Raw genomic sequence first — 15644 nt, 5'->3', positions numbered from 1 at the left:
TCCAAATTTACTGTTTTTCTCTTCTAATATTTTAAGAATGAGTTTGGTTTCTACTTCACCAAAAAAACCCAGCAACCATAATTAATCATAGTGATTTAAAACAATTGGAATGAGGTCATATTAATCATCTAGGGTATATAATGTTTGCTGCTAAAACTGAGCCATTCGATGGCTGATGACAGGTGTCTAATTGTAACTCTTCATTTATGGGAGTTCAGCTTTATTGTATTTGAATGGTCCTGTATTTTGAACATCGTTAATTGATGGTTTGGAAATGGGAGATGGCTGTTTGGTTGTGAAGCTGCAAAACTGACTTTTCAAGCTCTGGTATAACAACGCATGGCTGAGAAATGTTTGTGCTGTCAGATCCATTTCCACTTGTCAGTTTTGCTTCCTCTGGCTTTGTCTGGCTGGGAGTTGAAGGTCAAAGCAAATAGGCATCCTGTTGAGGAGGCACAAGGAAGCTTAATCAGATCTGCACTGTGGCTCCACTCAGACAAATATTTAGCAGGGCAGAACAATAATTGTAAATAATGAACTGATTTCGAAAAATACTATGTACACAAAAGTCTATGTGACAACACATCCGTCTAAAATATTAGCCTCAACAGTAGTCTATTGTTTATTCCCAGTGTTACAAACATTGAAGAAACAAATGCTTCCATTCAATAAAGAGTGGAGCTGACTTTTGGGTCATATATATCAAAACAGAGATCTGTGTGATACTTGAAATTATATTATAGCACAAAGCATGTGACATTCCTTTTGTTCACGAGCTCCAACCCATTATTCTGTTGTGCGGGGAGATGTGAATGCCAAGATTTGTGTTTATTGCCAAACAATGCCCGAGGCTGAACATTACCCACCACCGCATTGAGTCTTAATATCTGCCTGAAAGGGCTGCAGTGTAATCGTCAAATTCAACAACTGTCTCTCGACAAGATAACCTAAATCGATTCCAGGTGAACAGTTTTGTGAATGCACGATGCATGTAGCCATGACAACTTTTAGATCAAAATTTTAATACTTTTTCTGCCGAGTTGAAAATATACTCAGCAGAACAACGTCTGACAGGGGTTAACCACACTTACCAAATATTATTTTACTATAGATAGCTATAGTTTTTATTGGATTAGATTATGTTATCTAACTATATATATTTTTAACTGTTTACACAATTGTCTTAAAGAAGGGTCCTGACCCAAAACGTCGCCTATCCATGTTCTCCAGTGATGCTGCTTGACCACTGAGTGATTCCAGCATTGTGTCAGTTTTTATAGTAATTTGCAGTTGGAAAGTTGCATTATATGGATCATATTTAATACAGTCTATATTAAAATAAAATAACTGTAAAATTTCACATGTATTGAAAAGACCCCAATTTAAAACCAGTATCAATTGAATCACTAACCGGATTGAATAAGTTGTTTTGTGATCACACATAGTATCTAGTACTTATTTCTGTCTGTGAAATGGTAGCAAACATCAATGAAATTAGATATCCAGTTGAAAGTTTTTCCCAGAACCTTTTCCATGACAATTTTTCTGGGGATCACTCTCACTGTGTTTGTGAAAGGTACGCAAGGAGTGTGATTTGGATTCCCATTGCAACACTGTCTTAAACTGGCATGGAAGTTTGCGACTGAATGAATGCATGCTTCAAAGGCAGGAGAGTGAGTGGGAGGTACACAAAAATGCTGGAGAAACTCAGCGGTTGCAACAGCATCTATGGAGCGAAGGAAATAGGCGACGTTTCGGGCCGTTCGGCCCGAAACGTCGCCTATTTCCTTCGCTCCATAGATGCTGCTGCAACCGCTGAGTTTCTCCAGCATTTTTGTATACCTTCGATCTTCCAGCATCTGCAGTTCCTTCTTGAACACAACAGAGTGAGTGGGAGAGTGTTCCTGGGGGACAATAGCACCTTGATAGACTGGTGAATAATACTACCCAGTCCAGGGGAACGATGGAGAGTCTCCAAGACTCCATCATTCCCAGAGGCTCGTGGGGGAAGGAAGTTAACAGTGAGATCACTGCAAGGTTATAACTGTAGCGTGGAGAAGCCTACAATGTAGGTAAATGCAAGTGCTTACTCTGCTTGCTCCAATGGCCTGAAGGAAACATCAGCAAAACAGTCTCTCCTTGAGATGACCTACAGAGATCAGCAGTGAGCAGCAAACACTGACACGTGGCAGCAGTCAGCATGCCTAGATTGGTCCTTAATGCCCCTGTCCCACTTAGGAAACCTGAACGGAAACCTCTGGAGACTTTGCGCCCCACCCAAGGTTTCCGTGCGGTTCCCGGAGGTTTTTGTCAGTCTCCCTACCTGCTTCCACTACCTGCAACCTCCGGCAACCACCTGAACGGAAACCTCTGGAGACTTTGCGCCCCACCCAAGGTTTCCGTGCGGTTCCCGGAGGTTGCAGGTGGTTGCCGGAGGTTGCAGGTAGTGGAAGCAGGTAGGGAGACTGACAAAAACCTCCGGGAACCTCCGGGAACCGCACAGAAACCTTGGGTGGGGCGCAAAGTCTCCAGAGGTTTTCGTTCAGGTTTCCTAAGTGGGACAGGGGCATTAGATTCCATTTCAGGTTGTGGGAGCTCACAGGCTCTTTGACTGCAATGATAGAGATGTGAGAATTTGGTCTTTATGTAGCATGGATTCAAGGAATACAGGGTTGTAAGATCTGTCTGTTCTGCAAATAAGAACTGTCACTTCCAGAGCAGTAGGTTTGAAAACCTCATGGCAGTTTTACTTTGGCATGTTGAAGTAGCAACTTTGCACCAGAATTAAAAAGACCAAGCAGAATGCCATTCCCGCTGAAAATATTGATTACATTTGTTCCTAGTACTAAGAAATGTGAGCAAAATTGATGTACTCTGAGTGCAGTAACCAGCATAGTACTATTTTTATTTTGAATTACGAACATAAATTTACCAAAACTCTGCTTTAAATGAAAATTATTAATTCTAATGCAGATGCAGGAACTACCATCTACGTGGTTAATTCAAAATCCGTTCACCAGGATAAGAAGTAACAGAGAATGCTGAATGCAGTTTATTGCCTGTGAATCAAGCATGAGCATGCAGCATTCTCCTTTTCAGCACTAGAGACTTGAAGTATTGAAGTTCCTAATATCATTACATTTTATTGCAACTAACACATTTCACTTTAATTTATCTTGGTAAAGTATTTCTTGCTGGAAGTCATATATATCATCATGTAACAAAGAATTAGACCTGATTGCAATTCTCTTTGAATATGCCCCACAGAGATTAAAGGATGCAACGAGAGGATACCAGGAAATTGTTATTCCTGACATCATCAGTTTCCATGCATGTTCTAATTCTGAGTTAGGTTAACACAATAGCAACATTATTCAATGTTGCATACTGATTGACATCCTGATATGTCTGTTCTACTTACTTTTGATGGGCAGTGGTATTTAAGATTCATCACCCACCCTATATCATGCTTTCTCCAACTCTTCTACCAAATGCACGGGCACATTGGCTGATACTGTGGAATGAGTATGCCATTCAAATGGAGGATGCTTTAAGGGCCTGTTCCATGAGCATGCGACCTGCATGCGGCAAGCGCGACCAAACCGGAAGTGGGGGCCGCGCGGAGGTCGAGTGAGTGACGTGAAGTTCGAGCGAAGTCCACGGGAAGTTTGCGCGTGACGTACGGCGTCGAGACACTGCGCACGCCCGTCGAGGCGGTGCATACGGCGTCTAGGCGGCTGCGGGCCGGCAGGCCGTTACCGCGCAGAATTTTTTTACACGATCAGTTTTTCGGAGCCCCGCGTGATGTCGGGACCAGCTCCGCACAACTCTATACGGCTCCGACGATCGAAGTGGGACCGGCCCCTCGAGGCCGTACGGTTCAAGCGACCACGTTAGGTCGCGCTTGCCGCATGGAGTCGCATGCTCATGGGACAGGCCCTTTAGAGCCAAACTTTGTGGCCAGTTTATATAACAATGTGCCTCTTGAGGAAAGAGACAGGTTTATAGATTTTATTCCAAAGACTATTCCTCAATACTTCCTTAGTATAGCACTGAAATGTGATTTAGATTATGTAACCGTCTAGAAGTTGAACATGGATCTCACATTGGTATTACTGCTATCAACAGAGCTAACTCAAATGAATTCAATAAAAAAAAACAATGGATTCCTGATCAATGAAGTAGAAGAATTCAATCCGAAACTGAATGGTCTGGATACAGAGCTTTGATCATTATTTAGAATAAATATTGCACAGCACAGAAACAGGCCCTTTGGCATGGTTGTGGTCAATGCAACCAAGGCTCCTACTTGAGCTAGTTCCATTTTCTTGTGTTTGGCCCATATCTCTTTAGGAAACCTGAACGGAAACCTCTGGAGACTTTGCGCCCCACCCAAGGTTTCCGTGCGGTTCCCGGAGGTTGCAGGTGGTTGCCGGAGGTTGCAGGTAGTGGAAGCAGGTAGGGAGACTGACAAAAACCTCCGGGAACCGCACGGAAATCTTGGGTGGGGCACAAAGTCTCCAGAGGTTTTCGTTCAGGTTTCCTAAGTGGGACAGGGGCATGCACCTGTCTAAATGTCTTTTCAATGTTATAATTTTACCTGCTTGCAGTTATTTCTCAGGGAGGTTAATTAATGTACTCACCACCCTCTGTGTGAAATACTTGTAAAACTTATCCTGTCATTCTCTGTGAAACCTTGGTGGCGTCTAAGCCAGTGTTCTTGGCTTTTGCTTAGATTTCTAAACTTAAAGATAATTAGTCAACATATTTATGTCAATAGATTAATATTTGTTTGTAACTCTAGGAACTGTCTGACCTTCGACATGCCCTTAATAAACTGAAGAAGCAATACCAAGATAAGATGGCTGAGCTTACTCATTCCAATAGAAGAGTTGAACAGCATGAATCTGAGGTGAAGAAGTTGAGGATGCGTGTGGAGGAACTGAAGAAGGAACTAGCACAAACAGAAGATGAGGTACGTGGTAATACCTAGTGTTAGGTCAAAAACGATCATATCTTTGAATAACCAATTTGGCTTAAGAGATCGCACAATTAAAGTTACTTGTTAAACCTCCACCTTGCACGTGTAATTGCACTCAGATTATAACTCTTGGTTCACTGCTACTGAGTGTGACATGGACCATTTCCCTTTTCTTGAGAGCCACCAGTTGGCATAGGCAGATATGGAAAATAAAATAAAGGCCCTAATTACATTTGGCTGGTAGATTGAGGTTTGAATTAATTGTCCTCGGCAATTTACCAAATTGAATCCGAATTTGGCTTGCTGAAGGTGATAGTTGAGGGCCAATTCTGCAATGCAAGGCCTGTGACTGCAGGGATCAGTGCTGGGACCTTTACTGTTTGTTACATATATTAATAATCTAGATATGAATATAAAGGTACGATTAGTACACATCCATACAACATAAAAATTGATGGAGTTTTGAAAGTGGATTATGTCTGGCTGCAGAAAACTATTGATGAGGTGGTAAGATGGCAGAGAAATGCAAATAGTATTCAATGATAAGAAATTGTGGGAGGACTAATGTGGGTGAGAAACACACAATAAATGGTAAGAGGAGCTGCAGAGGAACTAATGCAGCATAATTTACACTTTCAAGGATCTCTGAAGGCAGCAGCACAGATTGGTACGGTGGGTAAGAAGGCATGCAGAATACTCACCTTCATTATTCAAGGCACATAAAATTAGAGCAGGGAGATAATCGTGCAACTACATGCAACATTAGTTAGACTGCAGCTGAACGCGTTGTGCAGTTTTTATTGTCCTTAGGAATGTCATGACTGTGCTGGAGTGAGTGCAGAGGAGATTCACCAGGATATTGCCTGCAATGGAGTGTTTCAGCTATGACTGGATACACAAGGTTTGCTTTCCTTGGAGTGAAGGAGGCTGAGGGAGGAGCAGCCTGGGATATACCAAATTATGAGAGGAACAGATAAATTGGGTAGCAAGAAACATTTGCATTTTTGTTTATTGTCATATTAAAGACACAGTTAAATAATCAAAGGGCTCAAATTGAAGTAAGGGGTCGGAGGTTTTGAAGGGATTTGACGATGATTTTCTTTTCACGCAAAGGGTTGTTGAAGTCTGGAATGTGCAGGCATTTTCACAACATTTATAAAATCTTTAGCTAAGCACTCAAAGTACCATTGCATATAGGCCTGTAAAATTGGTTTACTATAGATGGGTACATAATGGCCACCATGGACACATTGATGCATTGTATAACTGCATGTCTCTAAGACCACTGAGTCCCAGAAATCTTGGATCTACGCATCTTCAGTATTTGTGCATCATTGTTAATGTTAAACCAATTCGCAAGCATTCAGCTCTTTGACAGTCAGTTCAACCAGCTTTCAAAGTCTTGAACACTGCCCATGATCTCACCAATTAATTTGGAGATCTCATCCACTCCAAGTAAGAGTGGGTTTAGTGATTGTAGATATCAAGAAGCTTTCTGGAAATGTCAGGCCATTTGATTTGATTTGAATACACAAGATCATTGCTGTGGATTGTGGATGATCAGCCATGATCACATTGTGGATTGTGGATGATCAGCCATGATCACATTGTGGATTGTGGATGATCAGCCATGATCACATTGAATGGCAGTGCTGGCTCGAAGGGCCGAATGGCCTACTCCTGCACCTATTGTCTATTGACTTAATACTTGTTTAGTAACTAAATTATATTTTATTACTTTCCTTATTACTTTAGTATTGTCAAGGTTTTCAAAGTACAGTTTGACAAAACAGACAGATTTAAAGGTGTCTTTAAAATGGCAATCAATCCAAATTGAGACTGATTAAAATATATTTTATCCCATTCACCAATGTTAGCAATATCAAGTACAGGCATAAAGGCCATATCTTGGTTTTTAATGCTATTAATTGTTCACACGTTTGGATATCAGATTCATATATAGAAAGAACTGTGGGACCTGCAGGACAGAAAGCTTTCTCCTGAGTTTATCTCAGCGAGAGAATAATCTTTAACCAATTACCTCGAACTGTTTCTTCCCAGTGGAGAAATACATTTTATTTGCTTGAATGCTCTTTCAAGGTTCTGATGCATTTGGAAAAGATAGTGCTTTAGTCAATAATAAACATCAATATTATTTATCTGAGAGCAAAATGTGCTTTCACAAACGTGATAGATTGCTTTATATTTGCATATCTATTCAGATTCCAGCCTTGAGCAAGAATTGCTGCAAGGTGGCTTCTCCCAAATGTGTGTGGTGAATCATCCTCTCATTAATATTTTGTAATGTTCATATAGTCTTCAGACTAATCATTTGTTTACTAAATGTTTGATGCACTTGTTTCCTTCAGTGGTGGAATTATAAACATGGCAATGAGAGCTAATGGGGCTTTCTGCTCAATGTTCAGCATTGATTTTTCTTCACTTCCACTTTAGTGAGGTTGGTTATTCTGCTTTGACTGGTTGTGGTTGGTAGATTTGTATGCCTCCCTTAGCTAAGACACATTTAAATGGTAAATAGGCCACACTCCAAGATGATATTTGTACATAATAAAGGCACTATATTTGTACTCTGAATACTTTCACAGATCACCAAAGGGACAGTACATTTTTACAATTTAGCTGCCTGTTAACCCGTGCTGCACTTTATCTTCTGGAACCATTTTAAAATTACATTTTAACGTCCGTGACCTATGCAAATACTACACTGTTGCAGAATTACTTCGGTATTAATGCATTTTCATGCTTATTGAGAACCAGTACAGTACTCTTCACAAATCAATAATGCTAATTAGGAACAGCATAAGACATTCTTATTGAATTAATGTTTCTTTGTGTGTTTTGTGTGGGGAGTGGTGTGGGGGGGTAAGGGGGAACCGCTTCGGTCGCCTCCTCCACGGAAAGGCAAGTTTTTCCAGGTCGCCTCCCCCGTGGCCTAACATCAAGGATCGACGCGGCCTTTCCCGGAGACGCGCCCGGGGCTTCAGCGGCGGGCGCAGCGTGGACTCTCGGCGTGGAGCGGGCGACCCTCGCTGGGGCTCGCTGGAGGGGAGCGCTCCGTTTCGCTGGCCCGGGGCAGCCGGCAGCCTGAAGTCGCAGCCTGAAGCCGCGCGCGGTCTGCAGAGCTCCAGCTGGTGCGGCGTCTACAGCCCGGGATCTCACGTTGGGGACCCGGGGGAAGAAGAAGCCATCACTGCCGGCCCGCGGCCAACTTCTACCGCGGGTCCGGCATGGACTTACCATCACCCCTGGAGGGGAGCTTCGACCGCCGGCCCTGCAGTCTACGGTGCTTCTGGCTGCGGTGGGGACTTAAATCTTGACCGCCGGTCTGCGGCCTACAACAACTTAAAGCCGCGGTCTCCGGTGAGGAAGAGCCGATCCTGGACTGACTCTGGACTCTGGTCCTGACCACGGGGGGGAAATGGAGGAGGACTGGCCAAATTTTGTGCCTTCCACCACAGTGATGAATGCTGTGGTGGATGTTTGTGTTACAGTTTTATTGTGGTTGTGTGTTCTTTATTATTGTATCGCTGCAGACAACCCAAATTTCCACCAGCCTGGCTGTGTGGCAATAAATTATATCTAATCTAATCTAATAAATTATATCTAATCTAATCTAATTACAAAATGGCTGGAATTGACATTTGACAAGTTAGTGTGCTTGTTCAGGAGCGACTCGGATCCAATTAATCTGCTTTCCCCACCTCTCTCTCCATCCACTCCCCCTTCCCAGTTCCCCTACCAGTCTTACTGTCTCCGACTACATTTTATCTCTGTTCCGCCCACTCCCCTGACATCAGTCTGAAGAAGAGTCTCGACTGGAAACGTCACCCATTCCTTCTCTCCAGAGATGCTGCCTGTCCCGTTGAGTTACTCCAGCATTTCGTGTCTACCTTCCATTTAATCCAGCATCTGCAGTTCTTTCCCACACATCCAATTAATCAGCTTCATTTGTGATTCTGGAAATGTTATATGTATTAGCCTGGAGATATATCTTGGTTGTTTTGATTTTACTTTGTAATTCACCCAAACTTAAAATCCAGCATTATAGATAGTAAAACGTTCAGCCTATGTTGCATTTTTTGCCATTTGAATAGATGGGATGTTCAATACTACTTTTAAAAGTGTTGTACTGAAATTTCTGTAAAATAAATTGTGGCCTTCTTTTGATTGTGCTTGTTTGCAATCCCAAGGAAGATCATAAAATTAAGACATCCTTTAAAAGCCTTTGAAGTGATGTTTTTCTATAAACTAAAATACTGAAGCCCCTGCCCCATGATGTGAGTTTACCCAAGAGCTCTCCCGAGTTAACAAAGAAAAATCAAACTCGTGGTACTTCATCACGAGTATTTGTTTACTCTTGGAAATTTTTCACACTGTTGAAAAAACCTCACGAGTTTCCGCGTTTCCCGAGTACCTTCCATTAGCATTACGAGCCGCTACGAAACGTCCACGAGCTCCGACGTACGTACATTCTACGTACTTACCACGAGTTTGATTTTATTTTAAACTCGGGAGAGCTCTTGGGTAAACTCGCATCATGGGGCAGGGCCTTAATGAGCTGACCATTGTTCAGCAATATACTCAGGTAATGTTTTTTTTGCAGAGAATTAAAACAGGGCCCTTCAGCACACAAAGGCCACTCTGTCCATCATGTGTCCTGTTGCTCCATTTCTACACAAATCCCAACATATTCTTCTCACGTTTCCATCAATTCCCACATTTTGTACCACTCACCCATGCATCAAACTCAATTTACAGTGGCCAGTTAACCTAACAATCCACGCATTTGGCATGTTAATGAAAATGGAGCACCTGCAGGAAATCCAAGCTGTCACGGAGAATGGATAAACCCTACACGGATTTCAAGTGGAAAATCAGACACTTGCAAGTTGTGAAATAAATTGATTCAAATTTTACTTTTATTATATACCTATTTTCACCTTGATTAATCAAACTCTGCCAAGTCAAGACTCTTACATGTATCAAGGAAAATGTTTTAAAGCAAAACAACCTTAGTTGTCTGAAGAAGGCAGATTAGTATACAAACTTAAAGCACACGGTATTGGGGGTTCAGTATTGATGTGGATAGAGAGCTGGCTGGCAAACAGGAAGCAAAGAGTAGGAGTAAACGGGTCCTTTTCACAATGGCAGGCAGTGACTAGTGGGGTACCGCAAGGCTCAGTACTGGGACCCAGCTATTTACAATATATATTAATGATTTGGACGAGGGAATTGAATGCAACATCTCCAAGTTTGCAGATGACACGAAGCTGGGGGGCAGTGTTAGCTGTGAGGAGGATGCTAGGAGGTTGCAAGGTGACTTGGATAGGCTGGGTGAGTGGGCAAATGCATGGCAGATGCAGTATAATGTGGATAATTGTGAGGTTATCCACTTTGGTGGCAAAAATAGGAAAGCAGACTATTATCTAAATGGTGGCCAATTAGGAAAAGGGGAGATGCAACGAGACCTGGGTGTCATGGTACACCAGTCATTGAAAGTAGGCATGCAGGTGCAGCAGGCAGTGAAGAAAGCGAATGGTATGTTAGCATTCATAGTAAAATGATTTGAGTATAGGAGCAGGGAGGTTCTACTGCAGTTGTACAGGGTCTTGGTGAGACCACACCTGGAGTATTGCGTACAGTTTTGGTCTCCAAATCTGAGGAAGGACATTATTGCCATGGAGTACAGAGAAGGTTCACCAGACTGATTCCTGGGATGTCAGGACTTTCATATGAAGAAAGACTGGATAGACTCGGCTTGTACTCGCTAGAATTTAGGAGATTGAGGGGGGATCTTATAGAAACGTACAAAATTCTTAAGGGGTTGGACAGGCTAGATGCAGGAAGATTGTTCCCGATGTTGGGGAAGTCCAGGACACACTAGGGGCTCTGCACTGGCAGCAGCCTCTACCTACAGCCTGTCTGTTATTTCTATCTTTTTTTTTATTTTTAATTAGTCTAAAGTCTTGTGTTGGGGGAAACTTTAACTTTTCTATGTGGGGGAGGGGGGCAGGGTAAGGAGGGAAACCGTTTCCCAGTCTCTTCCTGGCGGGGTCGCGACTATTTCTCCGAGTCGCGTCCTCGCCCCCCTCGCGGCCTACCAGCTGGATCGGAGCGGCCTTTCCTGCCGCAGACTGAGAACCGGACCAGGGCTGCTACAGCGGCGGCGCAGCGCTGGAGTCACCGCGGAGCGGGCGATGCCTACCTGGGTCGCCGTTTGGAGCTCCGGAGCGTTGAGCTGTTGCTCCAACATCGTGGAGCTCTGGTGCGGAGAGCTTCCAACGCGGGCGGCGCTGACCGTCATCGTGGAGTCCTGGGGCGCCTTGCAGAGGGTCTCCAGCAGCAATATCCACCCGGCGCGGCCTGCGGACTTTGGAAGCCGCCGACTCCGGTAGGAGGGGGCCGACTCTGGTGTCCACGCCGCTGAGGACGTCCCGCAGCCCCGACGTCGGACTTACAACACCCCAGCGAGCGGTCCTGGACATCGGGCCGCCCGTAGCGGCAACTGCGGAGGGCACGGGGAGGCCCTGACCACGGGGATCAATGGAGGAAGAGACTGACTTTGGTGCCTTCCCACACAGTGGGGAACTCTGATTCTGCTGTGTGGGGATGTTTTATGTCAAACCCTATAGTGTGTTGTGTCCCTGTTTTTATTGTATGGCTGTATGGGAATTACATTTCACTGTGACATCTGGCACATGTGATGAATACATCTATCTTGTATCTTGTATCTTGTTGACAAGGGGTCACAGTTTAAGGATAAGGGGGAAATCCTTTAAGACCGAGATGAGAAAAACATTTTTCACACAGAGAGTGGTGAATCTCTGGAACTCTCTCCACAGAAGGTAGTTGAGGCCAGTTCATTGGCTAGATTTAAAGGAGTTAGATGTGGCCCTTGTGGCTAAAGGGATCAGGGGGTATGGAGAGAAGGCAGGTACAGGATACTGAGTTGGATGATCAGCCATGATCATATTGAATGGCGGTGCAGGCTTGAAGGGCCGAATGGCCTACTCCTGCACCTATTTTCTATGTTTCTATGTGTCTATGTATGGGTATCACCAGTATTTTCTGTTGCTATATATACCAGGTTTATATTCATTCATATTGTAAATGTCCCAGTATTCAGAAATTTGTATGTTCATGAATGTTGTTCAAAATGGAAGTTCTGTCCAGCCAGATATGTTCTCAAGTTTTTCATTGTCAATGTATTCACCATTTCTATATCATTCAACTTTGTTAGTACTCTGCATTCATTGAATAGACAGTGTTTCCCTGTACCAAAACCAGCAGTCGAATTGAACTGGTCTAATGCAGTTTGGTTCCATCATTAAATATGTTGTGTTCCAGTGTGAGAGATTTTATATTTTAAATAATAAATGACAGATCCACTCACCTTTCCTTATAAATGTACCCCTGTTGGTTTCAGACATATTTAGGCCACCAGTTTAAATGCTTCTGGTGCAAGGCTTATTCTCTACATTTTGCTATTTAAAAAATTCAAGCACCTACTTCCATTTAGCTCAAGTCTTAATTGTTGCCAGTGGGTGAACAATTAATATGAGATGGACACAACTAGCACAGTCACATCACTTAACTCTAATTTATGTGTTAAATATCTGGATTCTAGCAAAGCCTCAGGTATTACAGAAACAAAACTGGTGTTTTGCTGCACATGCGAGGACGAAAATTCATCTTCAGATGGGAATTCGAGAAAAATGTGGATGTTTGAGTGGGAAAATGACTGGTGTATCAGATTTGACTGGTGTACCAGATTTCGAGTTATGGAGTCATCCAGCTCAGAGCAGGCCTTTTGGTCTATTGTCTTTGCTCAGAGCGTCAAGTACCCATTTGTATTAATTCTATACGGAATGCAATTTATTCTCCCCATGTTCCCAGTAACTCCTACCTCATTTTACCACAATGGACCAATTTACAGAGACCAATTAAGCTATAAAATCCATACTTCTTCCGAAGTGCTGGGAAACCAGAACCCTAGGTTCTATGTTTTCTGACTTTTACATCGATCCCCTATCTCATGTGGGAAATTTACAAAGGTCTATTAACCCACATATCCACATGTCTTTGAGATGTGGGATTTTTAGCATCTTTGTTTGAAGCAGGTTATAAACTGTGCTGAGAAATAGGGCCCACGGCAATGTGTATTTGCTTTATGTCGTGCATGCGCAGCTTTGGCAGTCGAAAACATTGGTCTTCCAGCAATGCTGATTTGACAGTTCTCTTCCCACTTGGGTCTTGTGAATCAAACTAATTCACTATATGAACTGCAGAAATCTGCTCTTTAGCAGCAGGTGGAACTCCTCCCTCCCACCAACATTAGGCGAAGATATCTTCAAATAATGCCTTTTATTGCATTTGATTAGCAGATCCGTATGATTGATAGAATCATGTTTAGCTGTGTGTTTGCATAAATATAAGACTTATTTGATGCAAGGGTACTATTTCTTTCAAAGAATTGGAATTTAGTTGTGGTCGGGGGGGGGGGGGGGGGGTGGGGGGGGGGGGGGTTGGGGGGGGTGGGCTTGAAAACATTAAAACAATTACCAGCATAGACAGGCAGAGCAGAGGGAATATGGTCTTGTCTAGGATGTTCGTCAGGGAGCGCTGTGTGAAGAATGACATGTACAGATGCTTAAGATTCTACAGGGAATTAGCCACTAAGTTTTGTCCGCAAGGTATGGGCTGTGTCTTATATTTATGAATTTGTACAATCATAGGCCACAGTGCCGTTCAATATTTGTTTCCTCGGGCTTATTTTGGGGAGCTATGGCAGATATAAGTTTGATTTTTCAGGCGAGCAAGGCTCTGAATACAAGGAGGGGAAATGAACCTCATCTAATGTAGAGAGCAACAGATCACATAGCAGGCTTCCTCATCGTCCAGGGTATGGCTGACTGCAAACGTGTGCTATTATCAGAGCTGCATGTCAACTCTGACTGTACAGAAACAACAGGAACGTTCACGTCCTGAATGCTGAATTAGTCCGCAACCTCTAGTGGGAACCAAAGAAAGTGAACACAATACCCATAGGAGGCTCTGAGAATCATTGATTCTCAGGCAATCTGCATTAGCAGCCTTACTTGGACATTAGGTCAGACACTAGAAACTCTGGAAATGCACCATGTTCCTGACTCAGTGCTCCAACAGTGAGCTCTGCAGAGTGCTTCCAATGCTCTGGGATTAAAGCAAAGATCCTGATATCTCGACTGATCAGAAAGTGTACTACTCTCAAGAGAGAATCATTCACTTTGCGTTTCTTGTATGCTGCGGCATCTGTTATTATGTGGCCAAGATGTTGGCAAAGGGGTCATTGGGAGGAATGGAGAAGGAAAAGGAGGAGTATGAGGAAGTAGGAGGATGCTTAAGTTCAGGGGGAAAAATGTGAGGCAATTCCTGGACATATTGTAAGGGCTTGGTTAGTCATCCTACTAGTTCACGTAAGACGATTGCAGCAGTCTGTGTCCAGGTGAAGCACAACTAAGTGCCGTTTGTTCTTGGCCTGATGAATGGCAGTTATATTCCTGCCATGCACTTATTTTATTTCCATTTGGAGAAAGTCTAACTATTTCCCCCACGTCTCTTCATCAGCATAATCACAATTTAAATCCACCGTCAACATATTCTGCATTTACAACACAATACTTGAGAAAGGATTGATCAAAAAAAGAAAAAATATCTGATGATAATTTTCTGGAGGTTTAGGTTGCTACCAAATACCAGGATACATGCTGAGGCCAAAATACATGTTCACCTCTTGTAAAATAAGCGATTATCTCCAATTATTTTATAGTAATGTTTTTCATGTTAGAAAAAAATAATCACATTTTAGATTTATAAAAAGAATATGAGATTTATAAAACTCCTTTTGCCTTAAAAAAACCTCTAAATTCTTGCAGTATCACAAGACAAATGTACTAGGCCGAGAGCCCAATCCGGAAGAATTGCTCATAAAAAATCAAAAGATAACATTAGCTTGAATTAAAATAAAAGCTGAATATTTAGCAGGCTTGGTAGCATCTGTAGACATGGAACTTCTCAAGTTGATTACCTTTTCCTGTTATTTATAAACTCTGCCATTCCCCTCATTTAAGTCCCTCCAATTAGTAGACTATGTGAACATCTACAGTCATATTCCCTAAAGATCTTACGTGTTTCATAAAATTGTTCATCTTTCTGCTAAACTTCAAAGAATCCTGACCCAACCTTCTGCCATTCCTTGTCACATCTTCCCATCCCCAACCCTTTCCGCCTTCCGCAAAGACTGCCCCCTCTGCAACTGCTTGGTTCACTCATCCCTTTCCAGCCAAACCACCACCTTCTCGGGTACTTTTCCCTGCAACCTACTATACCACGTCCCTTACAACTATCCAGGGATAAGAGCAATCCTTCCAGATAGGAAAGAGGTTTACATGCATCTCCTCTAACCTCTTCTACTGCATTTGTTGATGCTGACGTGACCTCCTATATATTGGCATGACCAAACGTAAACTTGGCTACCATTTTGCTCAACACCTGCCTCGGTCTGCCAAGGCCTTCGAGATCTCATGGTTGCGAACCATTTTAACTTCCCTTCCCACTACCATACTGACCTTTCTATTCTGGATCTCCTCCATTGTCAAAGTGA

General features: G+C 43.0%; 1 protein-coding gene across 3 annotated transcripts in view; it reads left to right on the top strand.

The window, feature by feature from the left end:
• ccdc102b (coiled-coil domain containing 102B) overlaps positions 1-15644 on the top strand; it is a 506740-nt gene that overhangs the window by 338575 nt on the left and 152521 nt on the right. For all 3 annotated transcript variants that reach the window (XM_033018931.1, XM_033018930.1, XM_033018932.1), the window contains exon 7: positions 4805-4975. In XM_033018931.1, the coding sequence (XP_032874822.1) occupies positions 4805-4975 (171 nt within the window). The remainder of the gene's footprint in view (positions 1-4804; positions 4976-15644) is intronic.

The sequence above is a fragment of the Amblyraja radiata genome, chromosome 4 (genome assembly GCF_010909765.2).
Source record: "Amblyraja radiata isolate CabotCenter1 chromosome 4, sAmbRad1.1.pri, whole genome shotgun sequence".
NCBI lineage: Eukaryota > Metazoa > Chordata > Chondrichthyes > Rajiformes > Rajidae > Amblyraja > Amblyraja radiata.
Note: the sequence above shows the minus strand (reverse complement) of the source record. Positions and strands in the feature narration are given on the sequence as shown.